Below are 21,452 nucleotides of genomic sequence, written 5' to 3' on the forward strand. Positions count from 1 at the left end.
GAAGCGTTCCCTAGAGTTCCGCCCTCAGTAAGCATGGCGGCACACCTCCCGCTCTGATTGGCCGTCTTTCCCGTAATCTTGGGCGTCTTTGGGCGAATGGAGGAACACCTGAGTTCCGCAGGCGATCTGTGTGTGTGGATTCCATTTCTCCGAACGTTTTGAATTTGCTCGTCTTACCCATTTTGAAGAACCGAAGTGGGCCGCCAGGTTTGGGACAATTGAAAAGCGGGACTGAGTTCCTCTCAATTTTTCGATTTGGTCTCCTGATCCTTCCGCGAAGAGTGGCAGGAAAAGAAGGGCGTGCGCCTGACGACCGTCATTTCCCACCTCTCGGCGAGGGCCTGACTTCTCACTGGCCTTACTGTGAACTCGTTCTCATCATCACTAAATGATTCGACGAGGATGAAAAGTTTTTTCCTTTACCCACTCAGCCCCAAAGGCATTACAATATCTAGTTTCTAGACACGTGTACGTGAATATTCCGCGGAGAAGGGCTTAATTGTTGGAGATAACAATGGGAACTCCTAGGTTTTTAAGATATTTCTGTGTATTTCCAAAACTAACGACCACCATCCAACACCGACAGCGTGGGATTCCTGAGAGGCTCTGGCCATCCTGTGGCTCCAAAATGCACTTCCATAACTGGTTAAATCGGCTTTACCCGGGTTTATCCAAACCCAAGGGAAGGACGACCCAGTTGATCTACGGTTCTCTATCCAGAAGTCTGGTGCTGAGTTCACAAAGGAGAAATCCAGGTGAAACTGTGTGGAGCACTTCCTTTTATTCTCTAAAGCTAGAATGCTATTAATGCTGCCTCCCCTCTAGTCTTAACTAGACAGCCTTGTGTGTAGAAGCAGATCATTAATGTTCTTCACTCTTTATAAAATGTAGGGGTTTTTTTTATTCTTGGCGTTTTTTAAAAAGGCCAGAAAATTAACCACATGGATAAGATATTTTACTTTTAGTTGATGCTACTAGTAAAAAACCTGAAAACTTCGTTCACACTGACAAGCATTGAATAGTGTATTCTGATTCATACTAAAACTAAACTGTTACTTTACTATCAAATTTTTGTAATTCCCAAGACACGTCACTTGAGGAAGAAATGCTCAGTGTTAGGGATAGGGTCATTTTAGATCAATGCAGATGCTAAATGATAAAAATTAGATTTCAAAAAAAATTGCATTAAAACAGTTACTCACTTGACTTTTGACACACTTGAATTTAACAATGATTCAGATTACATGTTTTTATAAATTTCATCTATTGACTTGAAATACCTAACACGATGTGATTTGAGAGTGCTTTTTAAACAGTTTGCAAGTAATGTGGTTTTAATCTTGTTCTTCTTTTTGTAAGAATTTAGTAGCTTTGTTGCCCGGACCAATACCTGTGGAGAGTTGCGTTCTTCTCATTTGGGTCAAGAAGTTACTTTATGCGGATGGATTCAGTATAGAAGGTAAATTAAGGCAAATGGTTTAAGAATTCCTGGTGATTCTTCTCCAAGTCAATTCCAAACCTTTATTTACTTTCACCAATCGAAAGAATAAAAGCTTCTGCAACTCCTGCAGGAATTTCAGTCATTGAATTTTCAGTTTTTGTATTTATTTTGAAAGGTCCACGCTGTTAGTATCAGTAATGAAGGTCCTAATAATTAACTTTGACCCACCAAAGGACTGAAATGAGCTTGGGTTTATGAGCTCCTAAGACCAGTAGTTGAGAATAGGCTAACTGTTATTAAACTTAGATAGAATGAAATAACTTATTTTATTCTGAATTTAGGTAGAGTTAAAAACCTAAAAACATCCACAGTGGGCCCTCCCTGGTGGCGCAGCGGATTAAAGCACAACACTGAGAATCTAAAACCGCTTCCGCATGAGTTCGATTCCCGCCTGCCCTGGAGGTGACCACATGGCGTGGCAGACCTCTCCTGACCCGCCCGCTGCTCCCCTCAGCAGTGTACTTCGTCGATCTGCCTGTTCTGTTCCCCACTCTGTCTCTGGTGAAGCCTCTCGCTGCCCCTGAGCTTCTGGCCTGTACCCCAGTTCTGTATGTACAAATAAAATAAATCTTTAAAAAAAAAAACATCCACAGTGATTCCTTAAAATTAGAACCCCTATTATTATTCATCTCTGTATTGCTGAACATACATGAATAGTGTGTTAATTCACAGCAATATGATCCAAAATGGATAAATTGTATTACCTCCTAAAGAGTATGTCCTATATGGGTAGATATTAGACCCATAAAATTGGTGATTTTATTATGATGTGAGGAGTTTTGCTGACCTATTCCTGATACTAGGACCAGTATGAGAAATATAGATTGAATTCTAAAATGTTGGAATTCTTTGAACTTTTGATAATCTATACAGATAGAAAACTGTTGTTTAGACCTCAAGGAAATTTTACAAACTTTTTAGGAAAAGGCCTTATATTGGTGTGTTTCAAAATGAAATGTAAGATGTTTCTTTATATCCTAAAATATTCTCTTTGGATTTTTATATGTATGGGAAGTTTGCCAATTTTGTGACATTTTTCTTATAAAGATCTAAGCCAGTCACTGTAGCATGAGTTCCATCCCCCACAAGGGAACTAACCCACTTGGTGCAGCAGACCTCTCCTGTCTTGCAGGCTGCTCCTCTCAACAATGTATTTCAGCACAACTGACTGTTCTGCTCCCCACTCTGCCTCTGGTGAATCCTCTCATCACCTGCACCTTGGGCCTACACCCCACTTCTTCTATGCAAAAATAAAATTTAAAAAATCTGAACCAATGAAATTTTTTTAAAATGTTTAAATATGCCTTTGTAATAATAAGCCATCTGAATACCATTAGTAACTTGCCTGTATATCTAATGAAAGTGTAAGTGGGAAAAGTTTGTGTCTTCATTAATAAGCTACATAGATAACAATTGCATGAGTGTAGCTAATGAAAGCATATATAATTTAAGAGGAACATGACAAATTGCATGTTTTTTGTTGTTTCATTTGTTATATTTGCTAAAATTTTGGACTCACAGATTTTGTCCTAATATGTCCATTTTCTTCATTAATCAGACAAAACATCTTCCTGGTTCTAAGAGATTTCCACGGGCTTGTTCAAGTTGTCATTCCCCAGGATGAGGTAATAGAAGGTGACCTGCTTATGTGAAAGTCTCTTTGATGCTGTGATTAAAGTAACCTAGATTATGTTAGATTAGTATACTTGAGGTTTTAGCTTCATTATTATTATTATTATCATTTCATTATTATTAATGAAAGCTAAAACTATCATCATAAGCAACCTTAAGACAAATGATAAACTGGAAAAAAATTATGTGCAACTAGTATCATAAAGGGCTAATATCTGAAAGTCAAAAAAAAACCAAAAAACAAAAAAACAGTGATCCAGTAAAAACATGAACTCAGAATATCACCATAAAATTTATAGAAAATTTCCCAATCTCATTCTAGTAAAGAAATTAAATTAAAACTAAACAGAGTTGTTAACTTTTGACACATTGGATTGACAACACAGTTGGGAAAAACAAGTGTACATTCCTGGAGGGAGTACAAATTGACAGTAGATCTATGGAGAGTCATTTAGTAAAATCAGTATTACAGATGCATATGTGCTTTGAACCATTCATCCCATTTCTAATGAGTTGTCTTACAGCTAGACTTACACAGATACAAATGATGTAAACACAAGGTTATTACTTGAAGGGTTAATTTTAATAGAAAAAAATCTGGGGAATGACCAGCATATCCCCCAGTAAGAGCTATAAACAATAAATCCATCCTTACATATAAATCATAGAAAAAGAACTAGAGTAGCTCTTTTTAAAATTAAAATATAAAATAAAATAACACATTCTTCTTGTAGAAGAATTGGGATATAGGCCAGAGGTGTGGGACCTCGTATAGGCTAGCTCCCTGTCTGGGGATCAAACTTGGACTGTAGTGATGATAGCCCTGAGAATTAGCCCTGAAAAAGCTCTTTTAGTGCTAATATAGGGAGGAGCAAGAGAAATCCAAGGTAGTGTGTATTTCATGGGGATATATATAAGAAAAATGGGCACAGAAGAGCATGTAGAGTGCTATCAACTGTATAAAAAATGGTGTGTGCATTATGAAATGTCCCAGAAGGATACAGAAGTATCTGGTAATACTGAGTACCTCTGGGAGAGAACTGAGGGCCTGGAGGACAAGCAAAGGAGGGAAATTTTCATTTTCTGTCTGACTGAATTTTGAGCCATGTAAAGGTAACCAAAAAATATCATTAAAAGAGATAAAGAACTCTAGTCATGCTTGTTTGGCAGCATTGGTTATTATTATACACGTTTATACAATTACTTGTATGCCTATGATAATAGTGTCAGCTCTCAGCATTTAATAAGTAAGGAGGAATGATTTCTCTTTTAGATCTAGATCATAGTTAACTCAGGAAAACTCATTTCACTTGGATTCCATTATTACCATTATTTAACTACCCCTAAGACTAACACTGGAGACAGTTCCCTTTAAAGTAAATGGTTGTTTGCAGTGAGTCATTCTCCTTACTTGACTTTAAGGAAATAAATTAAAATTCATAAGTAATTGTTTTACTTGCTGTTTTATTTGGAGCCATAATAGGAATGCTCTTTACCAAATCCTTTCATTAAGGGAAACTCCTGTATTTATGGCAATTAAGCTATGATCATTAATAGTTTTCTATCTATAAACAGTTACTACAGAGTTTAAATTCATTTGTCTCTTGAAACTGTTTTCTCCTCTTACTCTGCAGTCAGCTGTGAAGAAGATTTTATGTGAAGCCCCACTGGAATCTGTAGTGCAAGTGTCTGGGACAGTCATTTCGCGACCTCCAGGGCAGGAGAATCCAGTTAGTAACTTAACTATGTAAATGTTATCTGTGTACATTTACACTGTTTTGTTCATCTGTTCAGACAACAAAAGCTAAGCACTCATGGACATTAGGCACTAAAGCACTTTATAAGTCCACAAGTAAACCTACAGATTCAAAAATTGCACTACAAATGTACACACCTATATAACTGGGTATGTTAACACATTTGTTAACAAGTACCTCAGCCATGTAGCCACAGAAATGTCCAAATCATGCACAGAGCTGCTGAGGCACCTGCATATTTTACATACATAAACAAATGCATGAGTTCTACACACTCCTGGTTTATCCATGTCCTAATGAGTGATGATTTTAAACTGGTCTTTTATCTGTCTTTTTAAGAAAATGCCAACAGGTGAGATTGAAATCAAAGTGAAAACAGCCAAGCTTCTAAATTCCTGCAAGAAACTGCCCTTTGAAATTAAGGACTTTGTGAAGGTACAATCCTCTGGTATTAATTACATAGAGTATTTAGAATATTTAGAATATGTTGATGACTAGTAAGATATTTTTGGAGTTTTTTTAAAGAAAAGGTTGAACTTATGCAAGAATAAGAATTTTTTAAATAGATGTATCATGACTTGTTCTGTGAGCTCTACAATTTCTTTGCAAATTACACAAAATAGCAGCAGTTCAGTCAACTGTTATAGTTCCTAAACCACTAGATTGTGTTTTCAGACAACTTGAAACATAGCTCAATCTTTAAGGCTTAGGATATTGTTGAAATGTTTTCATTAGTGTTTTGCATTTTGGAAGGAAATCTATGTCTAGCTTGGAAATGTTCAAATGGTATAATGACATAAGAGATCTTGGATCTATTAATTTCGGCCTTTAAAGGTGATAAGATGTTTGCTTGACTTTGCAAGCATATAAATAGGATTAGTAAAGTTTGGGATGTTCTTTGCCAAAATTTGAGGAGGAGATGGAGCCCTAGATAAGTTTACCCAGATAATACTCAGCTCTCACAGAATTATATTTAAATCCATTACACAGTCGCATGGTCTTACATTTAAATTCCCAGTATTTAGTATTTAGTTAGAAAAAGCAATTAAATTTCAGATTTCACCTTACTGTGAAAAAAATAAGGAAATATACAGCATTCTCCCCACTAAGCTTCCAGAAAGAAAGTTTCAAATAGGTCTTCTATTTCTATTTATATTATCAAAGAAATAAACTACCAGAGAAATTATCTGTTACCTGGAAAGGACTTTTTGAGAAGGGTGTCAGTACAAGGAAAGATAAATAGTGTAGCTGTGGTGACTCTGCCACTCCCTTTCATTTCTCACACTGACATCTATAGTCCCATTCAGGTGAGAAAGTTGTAGCTATATTTTACTATGATGCATTGTTTTTATAGATCTTTGAAATCATTAATTTTTTTTTCTAGATTCAACTATCAATTTAAATGAATAGACAAATAGGCTGGCAAATTTCAATTAGTAAAAGATAAGATGGGCCCTCCCTGGTGGCACAGTGGGTTAAAGCACTGCACTGAGAATCTAAAGCCGCTTCCGCATGAATTCAATCCCCGCCTGCCCCGGAGGTGACCACATGGCGTGGCAGACCTCTCCTGACCTGCCCGCTGCTCCCCTCAGCAGTGTACTTCGATCTGCCTGTTCTGTTCCCCACTCTGTCTCTGGTGAATCTTCTCACCGCCCCTGAGACTCTGGCCTGTACCCTAGTTCTGTATGCACAAATAAATAAATCTTTAAAAAAAAAAAAAGATAAGATGTTAATAATAATAAATTGTAAAAATGTACTAGTAATAAACTTAGAAGTTGTAGGAATTAAGGATGGCAATGCATATACAAATTTGTGGACACTGAAATAGAGCTAAAGTTTTTTGCAAAACTCAAACTTTATCTAAAGATAGTATCCTTTTAACATTTGAAAAATTGCTAAACATAAACATCTTTCCATTTGTTTAGAAAACAGAGGCTCTTCGCTTGCAGTATCGCTACTTAGACTTGCGGAGTTTCCAAATGCAGTATAACCTGCGACTGAGGTCCCAGATGGTTATGAAAATGCGGGAATATCTCTGCAACCTACACGGTAAGGGAAAGGCCTGAATGTTCTGCTTTATTCAGCAGTTTTATTGTGTCCTCTCCTTACCATCATTGGTTCAGATGTTGACAGATGCCTGGAATTCTCTTATAAATCAGTTTTTTTAATTTCCAGATGTTTTGCTAGAGCATAATCTAGTAACTTGTTCCCTACTGGGTCATACATAAGCCTTTTAAAGATGACAGTACACATCAGATTGTATTTCCTATCACTATTAAAGGTAGGGCAGCCCATGGTTATCTTGAAGTTGTCTTAATTCTTTAAGGTGATGTATCATTTCTTGGTCAGCAAGAACATGTAATTTAAACAATTTGATTAGTCTTGTGTTATTTTTTGCTACACTAGTAAAACATCTAGGATATCAGAAATTTTTTTTTAATAATAGGTTATTTTTACATCATTTTGTGCATTCATTTTCCCATCTCAGTTGTAATCCCCGTGGGCTTCCCATCACCAAATCACCTGTGTGCCATCACCATAGTCCAGTGCACTTCCCTCCCCCCACTGTTTTTGATCCCATTCCCCTTTTCACCCCCATAAAATGTCTGGTATATGGCTGTTCATTATTATTATTATTTTCTCACCTGGTCCATTATACTCCTGCTAAGAGTGAAACCATTTGGTATTTTTCCTTTTCTTTCTGGTTTAGGAAATCAGAATAATTTAAGACAAAACTTCATCAAATAGTTAGAATTATTTTCTAACCAAAGTATCAACTTTATGAGTAGAAAGAGGTTTGGTGAAAAACTTCAGCTTCTTTCTTGGATTTATAGAAACCAGCATCAGTAGGTCTAGTAACCAACTTTAGTAGCAGTCACTATTAAAAGTAGCCTCAGATTTGTTGATGTGTACTATAGACATTATATTTGACAAATTCCTATGAAGGTGTAATATTTATCTTTTATAGGGTTTGTGGATATAGAAACACCAACATTGTTTAAGAGGACTCCAGGGGTATGTATATTCCTTAAATCACTGTACTAATAATGTTCTATTAGTTGTGAAACTGGACCACTTTGCTTGTACAGTCACATGGCTCATATTTATTTTACTACCTCAAGATGGTCTTATCAATTAGTTTTTCTTAAGAGTTGTGAAAATTTTATGCATTAGTATTTTGAGTCAGAATTCTTTTATTCAACATGAATTAGGAATTATTTGGTGGGCAAAAATTATTTTAGCTAGCATAAATTGGGAATTCATTGCAATGTATAGATAATCAATAGCTACTGTATATAAACAGTATTTACAGTCTACCATATAGAAGTCTTGGAGACACAAAAGTTGGGAACTTTGTTCTTTAGTTAATTTCTTTAATGAACTGAATTGAGTTTGTTTTTTTAATTATCTCTGCTTTCCTTCTCTCTCTTTAAAAGGGCGCAAAAGAGTTTGTAATACCATCCAGGGAGCCTGGCAAGTTTTATTCTCTCCCTCAGAGTCCTCAACAGTTTAAGCAGCTTCTGATGGTTGGAGGTTTAGACAGGTGAGCTTTATGCTTGTAGTTGTCACAGAAGAAAGAGAGGAAAAGGAGACACAAAATTGATCTTTTAAAAGAAGTCTAGAGGGCCCTCCCTGGTGGCTCAAGGGGTTAAAGTGCAGCACTATGAACTTATCCACAGCCACTGCAGCACAAATTCGATCCTGGGCCAGGGAGGTGACCCATATGGCATGGCAGACCTCTCTATCTCACCCACTGCCCCCCTCTGCAGTGTATTTATTTCAGTCAACCTGCCTGTTCTGCTTCCCACTCTGTCGCTAGTGAATCCTCTCACCCCCTGCACCTCTGGCCTATACCCCAATTCCTGTATGCATACATGAATAAATCTTTAAATGAATGAATAAATAAAAGAAGGCTATAAAATATATAAGAGTTTTAAAAATACTTTTAAAATACCCTTAAAAAGAGTAGTCATCGTTTTAAAAAGATTTACTGGATGACCACCATGTACAAAGCTCTATGCTATTACATGTTGTAAGGGGTTAAAAAAAAAAAAAAAAGATTGTTTTGCTTTATAAGAAAAGGAAAGTAAGTTACTAAGAGGTTTAAATTACATTGTTTGTGGAAATATAGAACACTTCGTGAGCAAGGCCTTTCTGCAAATGGAGACGAGAGTTGGCATGACATAGCATAAGGAGTTTCAAATATATGCATGAAGCAATAGGTGTTTCAATTTGACTAAAACAAAAGATAATGTAGAAAGAAATATGGACTGCCTTTCATGGCAGTCTGATATATATATGAATACCTAAAAGTGCTGTTCTGTATTTTTAAAGCAATTACATAGAATAATTAACTTCTCCTGGGTCAGCTATATATCTGATTAGATTAAAGCATCATAAAATATTTAGAAATTTCTTATGTTCTTTAAGCATCTAATTAATCAGTTTCAGAGCCTGACATGCCATGAATTTTGGGGGGAAAAGTGCATACTTCCTAAAATCATGACTCAGTTAACTATTTTTCAATTACAGATATTTTCAAGTTGCCAGATGTTACCGGGATGAAGGTTCGAGACCAGACAGACAGCCTGAGTTTACTCAGGTACTAGTTTATATTCACTTGTCTCTTACAGGTACAAGCTTGCTATAACCATGTATTTTAAGAAGAGGGTAGTAATCGTTACCTACTATAATATATCTTGTTACATTTTATCCATCAGATATTTAATTAAACAAGCCTGTAATTGAGGTTCTATTTAATTTTGATCCATTTCACGTATCCTTTTTATAAGGAGTTTTATAGTATGTTATCAACTAAGGAATGCCATAAATTCCTAGTTCATGGTATGATACAGTATGATTTTTTTATCATGGTATGATAAAATTCTTAATCACTTGTACTTTAAGAACCAACAATTCAGGCCCTCCCTGTTGGCTAAAGGGGTTAAAGCACAGCACTATAAGGCTGTCCACCCACTGCAGCACAAGTTTAATCCCTGGCCAGGGAAGTGACCCACATGGCATGGCAGACCTCTCTTGTCCCGCCTGCTCCTCTCAGCTGTGTATTTCCGTTAATCTGCCTGTTCTGTTCCCCACTCTCTGATGAATTGAATCCTTTTACCCTCTGCACCTCTGGCCTGTACCCGAGTTCTTGAATGCGTAAATAAATAAATCTTTAAAAAAAGAAAAAAGAACCAACAGTTCTGTACGTTGATATTTAATCTGCAGTTTCATAAAAGCTGTTGTGGTTTCTGTATGATAGCTTATTAATCACTGTGGTCAAGGACAAAATTCATAAGCTTTTGAGTAGGAGAGACCCAGAGTAAAATGTAGATTCAATATTTAGTAAACTCACATATACAGACAAGTTAACTTCTCTGAGCCTTAAACCATGACATAGTCATGGAACTAAACAAGTTGATGTATGTAAAGCATTAGCACAGTGCCTAATATAAAATAGGGGTACATGCCATGTGGGTCACTTCCCTGGCCAGGGATTAAACTCCCACCCATGTATTAAGTATGTATGTGCAGATTCCTATGATAACTGGAGAAATGATGAGTGTATACATACTTCTACTGTGACTGTTCAAGTTAGTTTCCATGTGTTATTTTGGTTTCAGATTGACATAGAGATGTCTTTTGTAGACCAGACAGGGATCCGAAGTCTAATTGAGGGTTTGCTCCAGTATTCTTGGCCCAGTGACAAAGATCCTGTGGTAGTTCCTTTTCCATCTATGACTTTTGCTGAGGCCCTGGCCAGCTATGGAACTGACAAGCCTGACACTCGCTTTGGGATGAAGGTACTTTTCTACATTTTTCCAGGACTCTGCTTCTAAATAGTTAGTTCATCAGTCTCTGAGTTACTTCAGAATTTACAATCACTTTCTCTTTTCGGATATTCTTCAGATATTTGTAACTACCTAATTCAAAGCACAAGTTATGGTTAAAGCTGGGAACTGTTAGATCATATTTTCTGTTATTATCAAACTATTGCAGAAATGATAATAGCATACTAGCATTACAATAGATTTTTTTCTATTTACTGTGTACCAAGAGTAGGGTTCTTAAAGGTTTTTTTTTTTTTTTTTTACTGACAACTTATTAACTATAAGAATATTATTGGTAACTTGGAAGGGGAAAAAATTACTGTTCTCTGTTTCTCTTAAGTCAAAATGACACTAAAAAGCAAGTAACTTAAGAGTTATTTCATTCTTTACTACTCAGCTGTCCAAAGTGATGAAACCATGTCTTTTGGAATAATATGGCTAGATCTTGCGGTGATTATGCGAAGTGAAATAAGTCAGACACCAGCTGGTTTGATTCAGTTATGCAATATAAATAATGGGGGAAAAAACTGGCAAAATACAACAAAATGCCAACTTAACCACTCCTCTTTTTTACTTTTGTTAATATAATAGTGTTTCTTAAGTCATACAACTTGGATTAAATTCTGGCTCTGCCACTAAATAATTGTGTCAGCTTGGACAAGGTACTTCCTTTTCTGTATTGGTTTCTTCATATGTTAGTTGGAGATAACAAGAATGCCCACCCCTACTCTGTTATCAGATTGATTTTAACTAGCATGTTTACATCCCAAATATTCATTCTAGCCTTGGTCATAGTGCCCATCCCAAACTCCATGAATGCACTCTGTTAATGTTCATTTACCAAGAGTTATACTCTTATTTAAAATGTTGCTTGTGAAATGTTTTGAGATAAAAATTACTTCAGGTATAGTTACCTTTCTTTGTTATTCACTTCCAGATTGTAGATATCAGTGACGTGTTCAGAAACACAGAAATTGATTTTCTTCAAGATGCACTTAGTAAACCCCAAGGAAGCATCAAAGCCATACGTATTCCTGATGGAATAGTAAGTGAAGCACAACTCAGTGTTTTCTCTAGGATGTATACTTTGGATGTAAATATGTTCAACACTGGCATATTGAAGCTTCAGAAAGAACAGTTCTCTGAAATATGTACTTTTATATAAAGTTTAACAGTGTCCCTAAACTTATAAGTAGGAAACAATGAAATCATAGAAGCACAGGTTTATACTCAAATCTCCAGTGTTTTTTCCTTTTAAATGATGAGCCTATCCTTCATCCAGTATTCTGTCTGCAGCTCCTATTTGTCCAAAAGCTCGCATCCTCATATCAGCTTCAGCATAGCCCTCCTTAAACATGTTTGTTCTTGGTCTAAAAGGACTTTGTTACTAATAGGGGAGGAGAAGGAGGTGAAGCTATGAAAATCAACAAAGGAAATGGGTGAGGAGAGACAATGTTTGGACTGGCAAGCATTGCCTCTAATAAGATAAGCTTATTTTCTGTACTTAGTATACCTGCTTTGACTGTAATAAGGAGAGTTCCCAAAGTATTTTGAATAAGACTACTATTTTAAAAGACTATACTCATTTAGATGCATAAGAATACTAGTATATTCAGAATGGGGATAAGAATTCAGTTTCACTAATTTCATTCACTTCTTATGTTGAATGGAAAATAATTTGGTGTCCATACTTGAGACATAATGAATGTGTTGAGGTAAGCTCTATGTGACATATAGTGCCTGTTATTATTATCTACCCCAATTGGAATATGTCCATTCTTCCCCCAGTAGATTATGAGAACTGCAGGGTTGTTAATTGTTTTCACCATTTGTATCTCCCATACCCAAGTAAGTACTCTAAGAATTAGAGTTAATGATAAAAACTGTGCTGTCTCACTTAGAAAGACATTGAGATAATTTAGGAAATATAAATTTACAGAACCTGAAATACTCAAAATTTTAATCTTTTTTATTATCTTAAAATTTTATTTTGAATTTTTATCCTGCATAGGTAATTTTCTGTGGAATATATCCATAGCTGTTTTCAGTGAGACCTTAATTGGACCTGTAATAAGCTCTATAACAACCTTTAAAAATTTGTCTTTTGGCAATTTGTTAGTTGCTGTGGTTAAAAATATCACTAATTAGTAGTTAAAACAACATACTCTGAATGTCATATAAAATTATATGACATTGAGAGTATCATTATTTTTAAAACATTGTCATTTGGCAGCAGAAATTAAGTTTTTATTGACTCCTACTATTATAATGGAAAGACACAAAGTATATATGTATCCTATTTAATATCATAAACACATTTATGAAACTCATATTCACTAGTTTCCTTTGGCTTTCTTTCATCAGAAATACTTAAAAAGGAAAGACATTGAGTCCATTACAAAATTTGCAACTGACCAATGTAATCAGGTAAGGAGTTAACTGGAGCAGTTTATTTCTCTTTCGTGTAGAGATTTAATTTTTTCCAGTTGGCACTTTGGTGGTAGGGGCAGTATGGCAACATGTGTTTGAAGAAGTGGGAACCTATACCCCTAAAACATATACAGTGCTGTAAACTATAGTTACCTCAATAAAAAAAAAAAAGAGTTAAAATAGAAATTCAACATTTTTAACTAATAATTTCTTGAGCTCTTATGATGTTATTTATTTTGAGGGTCTTGTAATTTCAAACCATTCTTCATTTTTCTTCTAAGTTAATTTACCTCAGGTATAATTGTAAACCTTCAACTCAGACAGTTGAATCTGCCATTAATGTGAATGTGAAAGTGCCACCTTAGCCTTTTTAAATAAACAAGGAATGTAAATACAGCTCATGTACTCAACCTTTTAATGAAAGTATCCTATAACCTTTTTAAAATTCTGGATACCTTTTGACAACCACATTTGCTTGCTTGCCTTAGAGAATGGTAGAATAAAAGGGAAGAACAGGAATGGACACTCTTACAATTGTCACTAGAAGTATGAATTATTTTGAAATCAATAATTTTTAAAAAATGGGTCAGTAATCTTCTAGTATAATTTATAACATGGTAGTATCATTTATAACAGGAATAAAATGAAACCATATGGGAATGATGAAATGCATTAGGTATAAGCAAAGCTTTAAAATTCCTTTTAAAACTTTGTCTTCTGAAGTTTGTAATATGGGAGAAATGTTCATGTTGTAATGATTTGTAAGAAAGGAGGGTAATACAGAATTTCATATACATTGCTCTATTATTCTCTTAAGCCAGAGCTTCCTGCCACTTGCTGCTTTAATCATTTCTATCCCCTTCACCTCCAAAATTTGCACAAATCTTTTCTCTGCTAATACTCCTTCCCACCCTTGACTTTCTTTTTCATTATTGTGAAATTACCTTTTCTTGTTCCTTTAGCATAATTTTATCCACTTAGTATCTTTTTTAAGGGCTGAGGGAAGGACTAGACATAACTTCATGGAGGCTCTCTGCTATTGGGAACAAGAAATCTTTATAATGAGAAAACTAAATCAACCCTACATTTTCTAAAAATGTGGATGTCTTTTTATTATAGGACGTCTTACCTGTATTCCTAAAAGCCAACAGGAATTGGAATTCTCCAGTTGTTAAGTTCATAAAGGCTGAACAAAAATCAGAACTAATCCGACTAATGGGGATCCAGGAGGATGATGTGGTCCTGCTAACTGCTGGAGAACACAAGAAAGCAGTAAGAAATATCAGCTCCAAGCATCTATGCTGTCGATGCTGTCTCATATCTCTCTCTACAGTGTGCATAGCACTTATTTGAAATTGACTGTTAATTTCATTCTGGTTGATAAAACCACATAGGTAGAGAGCTAGTGGTGTTTGTTGTACAACCATTAAAAAAAAGTTTTCAAGATCTTGCAGATTCAGAAAATTTAGTTGTTCTATACTTTTACATGTAGTACATTCCTGAAACTGTGGAGGGAGGGACAGATCAGACTGCCAGAGAGCTACTGGCTGCAGATAACCCATTCCCCACGTGGTCAAGGCAGTGTCAGGTGGTGAGTACACTCCTGGGGGAATGTATAGAAGACTGAATTCAGCATCAGAGACCATTGTCAAATGTGTACAAGTATGGAATCAAAGTCATGAATATGAAAACATACTATTAAAGGTCAAGCATCATATAAATTCCTTTTTGCACTATAGCACATAACCTGGTGTCCTCCTGTAATAGTGCTGATTAGTACTTCATCGGGTTCAGGATTCTAATTTGTATGCAAAATCTATTTACTTATCATTGTTTCTCCCTAGAGAAATCTTAGACCCTTAAAAGAGTTCTAAATTTGCTTGTACCTAAAGGTTTAATCTGAATTTTTCATCTCAGGACCAAGTATACACTCACCCACTCCCACCTTTTGACAGCTGCCTCACATCTTTGTCTCTGAGAGACTAATAAGGGTGTCTCCTCTACTAGTTAGCTAGTCCTTTCTCGGAAAATGGCCTGTCTTTAAAATCAGGTTGTGTCATTTGCTACCAACTCCTTTATAGCAGTTACTTCAAATTTGCTTTCCTATTTGCAGTGCTCTTTGTTGGGAAAATTACGACTGGAATGTGCTGACCTTCTAGAAGCAAGAGGAGTGTTGCTCCGTGACCCAACTCTGTTCTCTTTCCTTTGGGTGGTGGACTTCCCACTTTTCCTTCCAAAGGAAGATAATCCTGGAGAACTGGAGTCAGCCCACCACCCATTTACTGCTCCCCACACCAGTGACATTCACCTCCTACATGCTGAGCCTGAAAAGGTACCATACCTATATTTCCAGATAAAAAATGAAATGCAGATGGATGGAGCTGGAAAAGATCATGCTTAGTGAGATAAGCCAGAAAGAAAAAGAAAAATACCGGATGGTTTCGCTCATAGCAGGAGTATAATGGACCAGGCGAGAAATAATATGAATAATGAACAGCCATATACCAGAGACATTTTGTGGTGGTGGAGAAGGGAATGGGATCAAAAACGGTGGGGGGAGGGAAGTGCACTGGACTATGGTGATGGCCCATGGGTGACTTGGTGATGGGAAACACACGGTGATTACAATTAAGATTTTTTTAAAAATGCACAAAATGATGTAAAAATAAACTACTATATTATATATGAAAAAAAATGAAATGCAGAAACAAAGACTTCAGTTTTCCCATTCTGTCCCCGTTCTTGAAGCCTCAGAACTGTTGTATTTGAGCCAGTAGTTAATACAAACTCCACTAAGTAGCTACAGTATTTTCAATCTATAGAACAAAAAACCAAAAATTTTCTCTAACACAAAGGCTCTGTGACTCTTCTAGGTCCGTAGCCAACACTATGACTTGGTTTTAAATGGCAATGAGATTGGAGGTGGTTCTATCCGAATTCATGATGCAAAGCTACAGCATTATATCCTGGCAACATTACTAAAGGTAATATCATCTTCCAACCTGTCTTTTTTTTTTTTTTAATCAGAATATTTGTCCATTTTATTAAAACTCCTTCTGAAGAAAGGATTCATTAGCTATAGTGTCAACTTCTCTTGTTAGTGTAAAATCTTAAAAGTAAATGTTAATAACTGTTATTAGTGCTTTCTGTAGCCAGACATGTTTTAATCCTCACAGTTGCTTTATGAGATAAATACCCTTACTCTGCCCATTTTAAAGATAAGAAATAGGCAGTTTAATCAATTTGTTCAAGTCACATACCCAAAAGTAAGCAGAACCAGAATTTGAATCCAAACTCCTACAAAAATTATGTAGTCTGAAATTATTGAAAAGACAGATAATGCTAGAGAGATTGATTTTATTTTTTTTTAAAGATTTTTATTTATTTGTGCATACAGAACTGGGGTACAGGCCAGAGGCTCAGGAGCAGTGAGAGGCTTCACCAGAGATAGAGCGGGGAACAGAACAGGCAGATCAACGAAGTACACTGCTGAGGGGAGCAGCGGACGGGTCAGGAGAGGTCTGCCACACCATGTGGTCACCTCTGGGGCAGGCGGGAATCGAACTCATGCGGAAGCGGCTTTAGATTCTCAGTGCTGTGCTTTAACCCACTGCGCCACCAGGGAGGGCCGAGAGATTGATTTTAAAAGATTTTCTATCACCTAACAGATACTACTTTACTTGTATTTCAGGTAAGCAGAGTTTAGTGAGAGAGAATTGGATAGTCAGAATTTTTTTTTAAAGATTTATGTTAATATATAAGAACTGGGGCACAGGTCAGAGGTGTTGGTGGTGAGAGGATTCACCAGAGACAAGAGTGGGGAACAGAACAGGCAGATTGACTAAAACACACTGCTGAGGAGAGCAACAGATGAGAAAGGAGAGGTCTGGCCATGTGGGTCATCTGCTGGCTGGGATCAAATTCATGTTTCAGTGGCTGTGGATGGCTTCATAGTGCTGCTCTTTAACCTGTTGCACCACCAGGGAGGGTCAATGGTCAGAATTTTTAAGTCTATACAGGGGTGGGAAGATAATTTGCAATTTGTTGATGATTCTATAGAAAGCTAGGATAGGTTTCAAAAAGATGGCCCAAGAGCACCTGATTTTGTGGCATTAACTAACATGCGTGAAAGAACTTTGTGAGAGCAGGGCTGGAGAACTCAAGACCCCAGACTATTAGGATATGGTGTATATACACAATGGAATGCTATTCAGTTATAAAGAAAGATAAATTTTGTAAGAAAACAGAAGGAACTCCAGGAGATCATGCAAAGCAAAAATAGAAATTTTAAGACAAATACTTGATTTTAGGGCCTCCCAGTGGCACAGAGATTCAAGTCTCAGTACTATCTATTGCCAGCCATTGCAGCAGGAGTTCAAGTTTGATCTCCAGCCAAGGAGCTATCCTACATGGCTAAGTAGACCTCTCCTGTCTCGCTCTCCCACTGCTCCCCCTCAGCAGGGTCTTTCAGTAGATCCTCCTATTCAGCTCCCCACACTGTCTCTGGTGAATCTTCTCACACACACCCCCCCCTTTACCTCTAGACTAGACCCCAGTTCTTGAATGTATAAATTAAATCTTTAAAAAAAAAACCAACCTTTATTTTATCTATGGGTATAACATAGGAAATAAAGGAACAAAACAATATAAACTAGTGGAGGGACTCCCTGTTGGCACACAGGTTAAAGGCACAGCACTACTAAGCTAGCTCCAGCCACTGCAGTACAAGTTTGATCCCTGGCCAGGGAGCCAACCCACATGGTGCAGCAGATCTCTGGCATCACACCTTCTATTCCCCAAAGCAGTGTATTTCAGTAAATCTGCCTATTGTGCTTCCCCACTCAATCTCTGATGAAACCTCTCACCCCTGACTCCTCTGGCCTACACCCCAGTTGTTGTATACATAAATGAGTTAATCTTTAAAAAATAAATCAACAAGTGGACATTGATAATTGATAACTGAGTTGAGGTTACCGTAGGTGAAAGGGTAGAAGGTCAGAGCAAAGGTGATGGGCGTCTAATGGATGGTGGTGGGGGTTTTGTTTAAAAATTTTACAATAATAAATAAACACCAAACTCCCCCTTTTGATTTAAGGGAATTGTGGATTCCATTAATTTTTCTCCTCCCACTGCTCCATAAGTCAATTAAATAAAAAGCTTGACATTTGTTTCTTAAACGTACCCATATGATTCTGATCTGTACCCTGGTTGAAGAACCATTTTCGAAAGACATACTTTCAATATTTCTGTTTTGTCCCAGTTACTTAGTCTCTAAATCCAGTAGTCTGTTCCTGGGTCTCATTTGTCCTATCTCTAGCACTGGACACTGTTGCCCTTTTACTAATGTTCTCTTCCTTTTGTGCCATGTCAGTTTCCTACTTTCATTCTGCCTTTCTGAGCTTACATTTTCATGTCCTTGATTGGTCTTGTTTGCATTATCAGTGTAATAACAGCTACATTTACTATATGATTTCATAACTGTCACATTTAACGAGGGCCTCTCTCGTGGCCTAGAGGTTAAGTCTCAGCACTGTTACCGCTCTGGCCTGAGTTCAGTCCCCAGCCAAGGGGGGTAACCCACATGGTGCAGCAGACCTCTCCAGTCTCACCCACTGCTCCCCACTGCAATGTATTTCAGTAAAAATATCTGTTCTGGGCCCTCCCTGATGGCGCAGCGGGTTGAAGCACAGAACTGAGAGGCTGAAGCCACTTCAGCATGAGTTCGATCCCGCCCTGCCTCGGAGGTGACCACGTGGCGCAGCAGACCTCTCCTGACCCGCCCGCTGCACCCTTCAGCAGTTTACTTCAACGATCTGCCTGTTCTGCTCCCCACTCTGTCCCTGGTGAATCCTCTCACGGCCCCTACACCTCTGGCTTGTACCCCAGTTCTGTATGCACAAATAAATCTTTTAAAATATATATATCTATCTGTTCTGTTCCCCACTCTGTCTCTGGTGAACCTCTCACCCGACACTTCTCTCCCTCAAATCTTCAAAAGAAAAAAAAACTTCATGTTTAATAGCATGTCATATTCTTTTGTTAAACTGTAAACCTCCTAAGATTTTAACTCAACTGTATTTTCCTTTTAGCACTTATATTGTGTGGCACTTAGTATTTAAACTAATTATCTTTTTAATTTCAGGAAGATGTGACACTGCTTTCCCACTTGCTCCAGGCTTTAGAATGTGGGGCGCCCCCTCATGGAGGAATTGCTTTAGGTAAATAGTCTGTCCTTCCCTAACTAGTACTGTCTCCTTGGAGCGGGCATATAAGTGCATAGCGCAAACCCAAGAACTCGACAAAAATTTGATTTTATTAGGTTGTCAGGAAAATTATGACCTTTTTTCAATGCTTTCAAAGAAAAAATGTCATGACTTTTCCGACCATCCAATATTTTAGTGATATTTTTAATATATTTAACAGTTATAAAGGGAAAACTTAAATGATAGTTTGCATTTGACATTTTTTTTTTAAAGAATAAAATTATAGTCTTATCAATATTGTTCAAATCTTTGACGGGTCACACACACATTTAAAGAAACCTGGAAAGCAATGCTTGAAGAAGAGGGAATGTTTGGACCCTTCAGGTAGCCATGGTGGTTCACCTTGTTTATCGAGCATGGAAGAGAGAAATTCTAGGAAGCTCACCTGGATTGTCTGCCCTTCACCATAAGGACTTTTGTTTTTGAAGTCTCCTGCATAACGCCTAATTTTGTTCACCTTGTACCAGGGTTTTCAGTAAGCCCTTGTTAAGAACTTCATGGTTGTGACTATTAACCCCAGTAGCACATGAACATTAGTCCTGAGTATTTTTCCAGAGTAAGATAGAAAATAACGTCAACAACACAAGTGTCCCATAAAGGCAAGGAAATATGCTTGGCTGCAACTTGCTAAAGATTCTTTCAACATTTTTTAGAACTTTGATAAAAGCTCAGTCACTCTCAACCTTACATTCTCACCTGTTTATTTTTTCTATTTTACTCACAGGGCTAGACAGATTGATAAGCCTTGTCACTGGAGCACCAAGCATCAGAGATGTCATAGCCTTCCCAAAATCCTTCCGGGGGCATGACCTCATGAGCAATGCCCCTGATACTATCCCTCCAGAGGAACTGAAGCCTTATCATATCCAGGTCTCCTGGCCAACACACACAGAAGAGGAAAAGGGCTCATTGAATCATTCATACCATCCAGACAGTTGAACTTTCAGGTTTTGTCTTCTACTTTCCAAGCTTAAAATCAGATGTGTAGGTCTGCCACAGATCTGACAAGTCAAATCTTTAGGTGGAAGAAATCCAGGTAGCATTTATTACAATGAAGGGAAAAAAACTGAGTTGATGACATGCATTATTAGGACTATTTTGTTTGGAATTTTGAAGTTCCTTTTTACCTGGAGATGTGAAAGATGACTCTTTGTTGTTGGTGTGATCAGATGGCTTAATATTTTCCAATCATGTTTTTCATACTCAGATAAGATTGTTCACTTAGGTAGGACTAAATAATCAAATCATATGTGAAATGTGGGAAAATGCTGTTGGTTGATAGTTCACAAGCCAGGAGAATCCTGTCAGTTAAACTAGGTAGTGACATTTTGAATGTAGCAGAGATAAGAGAGAAAAAGGCAAAAATTGCTGAAGTCACAAAATCTGTGTTTGTCCTTGAACTCATTACATCTTTCCACCTCCTTTGCTGCTTATGACATAAAACAGTACTTACCCTGGCTACTGGCCAGAATCACAAAGATATATTAGAAAATGTGAAAATGGGCCCTCCCTGGTGGCGCAGCGGGTTAAAGCACAGCACTAAGAAGCTAAAGCCACTTCCGCATGAGTTCAATTCCCGCCTGCCCGGGAGGTGACCACATGGCGCGGCAGACCTCTCCTGACCTGCCCGCTGCTCCCCTCAGCAGTGTACTTCGTCGATCTGCCTGTTCTGTTCCCCGCTCTGTCTCTGGTGAAGCCTCTCACCGCCCCTGAGCCTCTGGCCTGTACCCCAGTTCTGTATGCACAAATAAATAAATCTTTAAAAAAAAAAAAAGAAAATGTGAAAATGCTTTGAAAAACTTTATAAAGCACTACACAAATGTAAGATATCTATTAACTGATACTAGTACATCTTTATGTATTTTAGTTTGATTAAACAAAACTGATTTATTGTAAAACAGTAATTTTGTGAACCAATATCTATTTCTATTTTTAAAAATTTCAAATATGTTCCCTCTATTATAGATAATTGAAAATATTAACTAACCTTAGACTCAAATGTATTAAAAACTCATTATATGATTTCAATTTCTGTGGA

General features: G+C 37.1%; 1 protein-coding gene across 2 annotated transcripts; it reads left to right on the forward strand.

Moving 5' to 3' along the window:
* The first annotated feature begins 107 nt into the window (after positions 1-107).
* On the forward strand, positions 108-20,956 carry DARS2 (aspartyl-tRNA synthetase 2, mitochondrial). Of its 2 annotated transcripts, XM_004688493.2 has the most exons (17): positions 108-755; positions 1,360-1,459; positions 3,060-3,126; positions 4,768-4,863; positions 5,230-5,325; positions 6,816-6,939; positions 7,859-7,905; positions 8,328-8,434; positions 9,424-9,493; positions 10,515-10,694; positions 11,659-11,766; positions 13,086-13,148; positions 14,271-14,423; positions 15,265-15,483; positions 16,025-16,135; positions 19,294-19,369; positions 20,139-20,570. In XM_004688493.2, the coding sequence occupies exons 1-17, from the start codon at positions 515-517 to the stop codon at positions 20,351-20,353; spliced, it is 2,073 nt and encodes a 690-aa protein (XP_004688550.1). In that variant the 5' UTR covers positions 108-514; the 3' UTR covers positions 20,354-20,570. The 2 variants fall into 2 exon arrangements, with proteins under 2 accessions (XP_004688550.1, XP_012584307.1); XM_012728853.1 differs by lacking the exons at positions 108-755; positions 1,360-1,459 and adding an exon at positions 2,027-2,049 and having other exon boundaries at positions 20,139-20,956.
* The last annotated feature ends 496 nt before the right edge of the window (positions 20,957-21,452 follow it).

The sequence above is a fragment of the Condylura cristata genome, unplaced genomic scaffold (assembly GCF_000260355.1).
Source record: "Condylura cristata isolate star-nosed mole 26May11 unplaced genomic scaffold, ConCri1.0 scaffold00024, whole genome shotgun sequence".
NCBI lineage: Eukaryota > Metazoa > Chordata > Mammalia > Eulipotyphla > Talpidae > Condylura > Condylura cristata.